A 1,384-nucleotide genomic window follows, 5' to 3' on the forward strand; every position below is an offset into this window, starting at 1 on the left:
CCGGCCACTGGGGTTTCGGCAGCGCTTCCCAGCCATCAGTGTGCCGGGACCCTTCTGTGCTGCCACTGGCTTGGGCAGCCGTGTGTCACCCAGGGCCACCCCGCCATGCTTCACCGCCCGCTCCCTCTCCACCCCTGCCAGGCTTAGGGAGGTGCCATAGGTGGTCACTGTGGCCGCTGCCGCCGTGGCCACTGGTTTGCAAGCAAACTTCTTCAGGTTGGGCGAGGTGATCTTCTGGACAATGGCTTCCAGCTTGAGGCCACGGCCTTTGCGAGGAGGCAGCACTTTGGTCTTGGTGGCCTCCTGGAAGGCTGCCCGGGAGGTGATCTTGATGCAGACATCAGGGGCTTCCTTCGGTGGAGGGTGCTTTGGGATGGCTTCACCAGAGCTCTTGGGGGGCAGCTTGGCTTTCACCTTCTTGGCCACAGGCATCTTCTTGAAGAGGCTGGGGGGACCCTCTGGCTTTTCCTCCTTCATGCCACCATTGTTGCTCCGCAAGACCAGGTTCCTTTTCTTGGCGGGGATGGGGGAGATGAAGGTGGACTTCCTCTTCAGAGAGTGCAGGGGCCTCTCAGACATCTTGCCCCCCACCCCTGGCCCTGCTTTGGGGAGCTTCATCCTGGCGTTCACCTTCCCCTCTTTGTGGGGGCTGCCTGGGGCTGCCAACTTGAAGGCAGGCGGCAGGTGGTTGTTGATGAGCTTCTTGGGCACTTTGCAGTTCTTCAGCCGGACGTCAGCAGCCCGCTTGCCCCGCCGCCTCTTGGTGTAGAAAACCTCCTGCGTCTTCGTCCGGGAGCGCAGGATCATTGACCGCTGGTCCCTCTCCCCCACCTCTACTGTGTCCCCCTCCGGTGGTGTCGGTCCCGCTGCCTCCTCCACTGTCACCAAGCTGGGCACCAGGAGGGTGGCATCACCAGGGTTTTGGACCACCTTGGGGACTGGTCGGCCGCTGCGCTTCCTGGCTTTGAAAGCCACCCGCTGCTTGACGCCACAGGCCGGCTTCTTCCCCAGCTTCTCCTGGTGCGCGGGGACCTTCAGCGCCTCCAGCGGTGCCGGAGCACGGGGCTCAGTGAGGGCAGTGAAGGAGCGGGTGCACATGCGCGCTGGCAGACCCTCGGCTGGAAACCGGGGTGTTTGGCTCTGGGCGCTCTTGCTAGGCACCTCTGCCTGGCCGTCTGGTGTGTTTTCAGAGGTGAGCAGCTGCTTCACTGTGACTGGCGGGGTGGATTCAGCATTGGCTGCCTCTGGGTGGGACACCTCCCCTCTGCTGCTCTCCTCCTCGGGCTGGATGTGAGGCAGGGAGGACTTGAACCAGCTCTTCACCTTGGTCTCTGTGCCCACGGCAGGGCCCAGCAGGATGACAGACTGGCCGGAGAGGCGGGCA

The 1,384-nt window shown here is 63.4% G+C and overlaps 1 protein-coding gene across 1 annotated transcript in view; it reads right to left on the minus strand.

The window, feature by feature from the left end:
* Window positions 1–1,384, minus strand: part of RAI1 (retinoic acid induced 1) — a gene marked incomplete at its 5' end in the record, with an annotated part of 11,030 nt that overhangs the window by 4,088 nt on the left and 5,558 nt on the right. The window contains one exon of the mRNA XM_010003592.1: window positions 6–1,310. Within this exon, the coding sequence (XP_010001894.1) occupies window positions 6–1,310 (1,305 nt within the window). The remainder of the gene's footprint in view (window positions 1–5; window positions 1,311–1,384) is intronic.

The sequence above is a fragment of the Chaetura pelagica genome, unplaced genomic scaffold (genome assembly GCF_000747805.2).
Source record: "Chaetura pelagica isolate M959 unplaced genomic scaffold, ChaPel_1.0 scaffold408, whole genome shotgun sequence".
NCBI lineage: Eukaryota > Metazoa > Chordata > Aves > Apodiformes > Apodidae > Chaetura > Chaetura pelagica.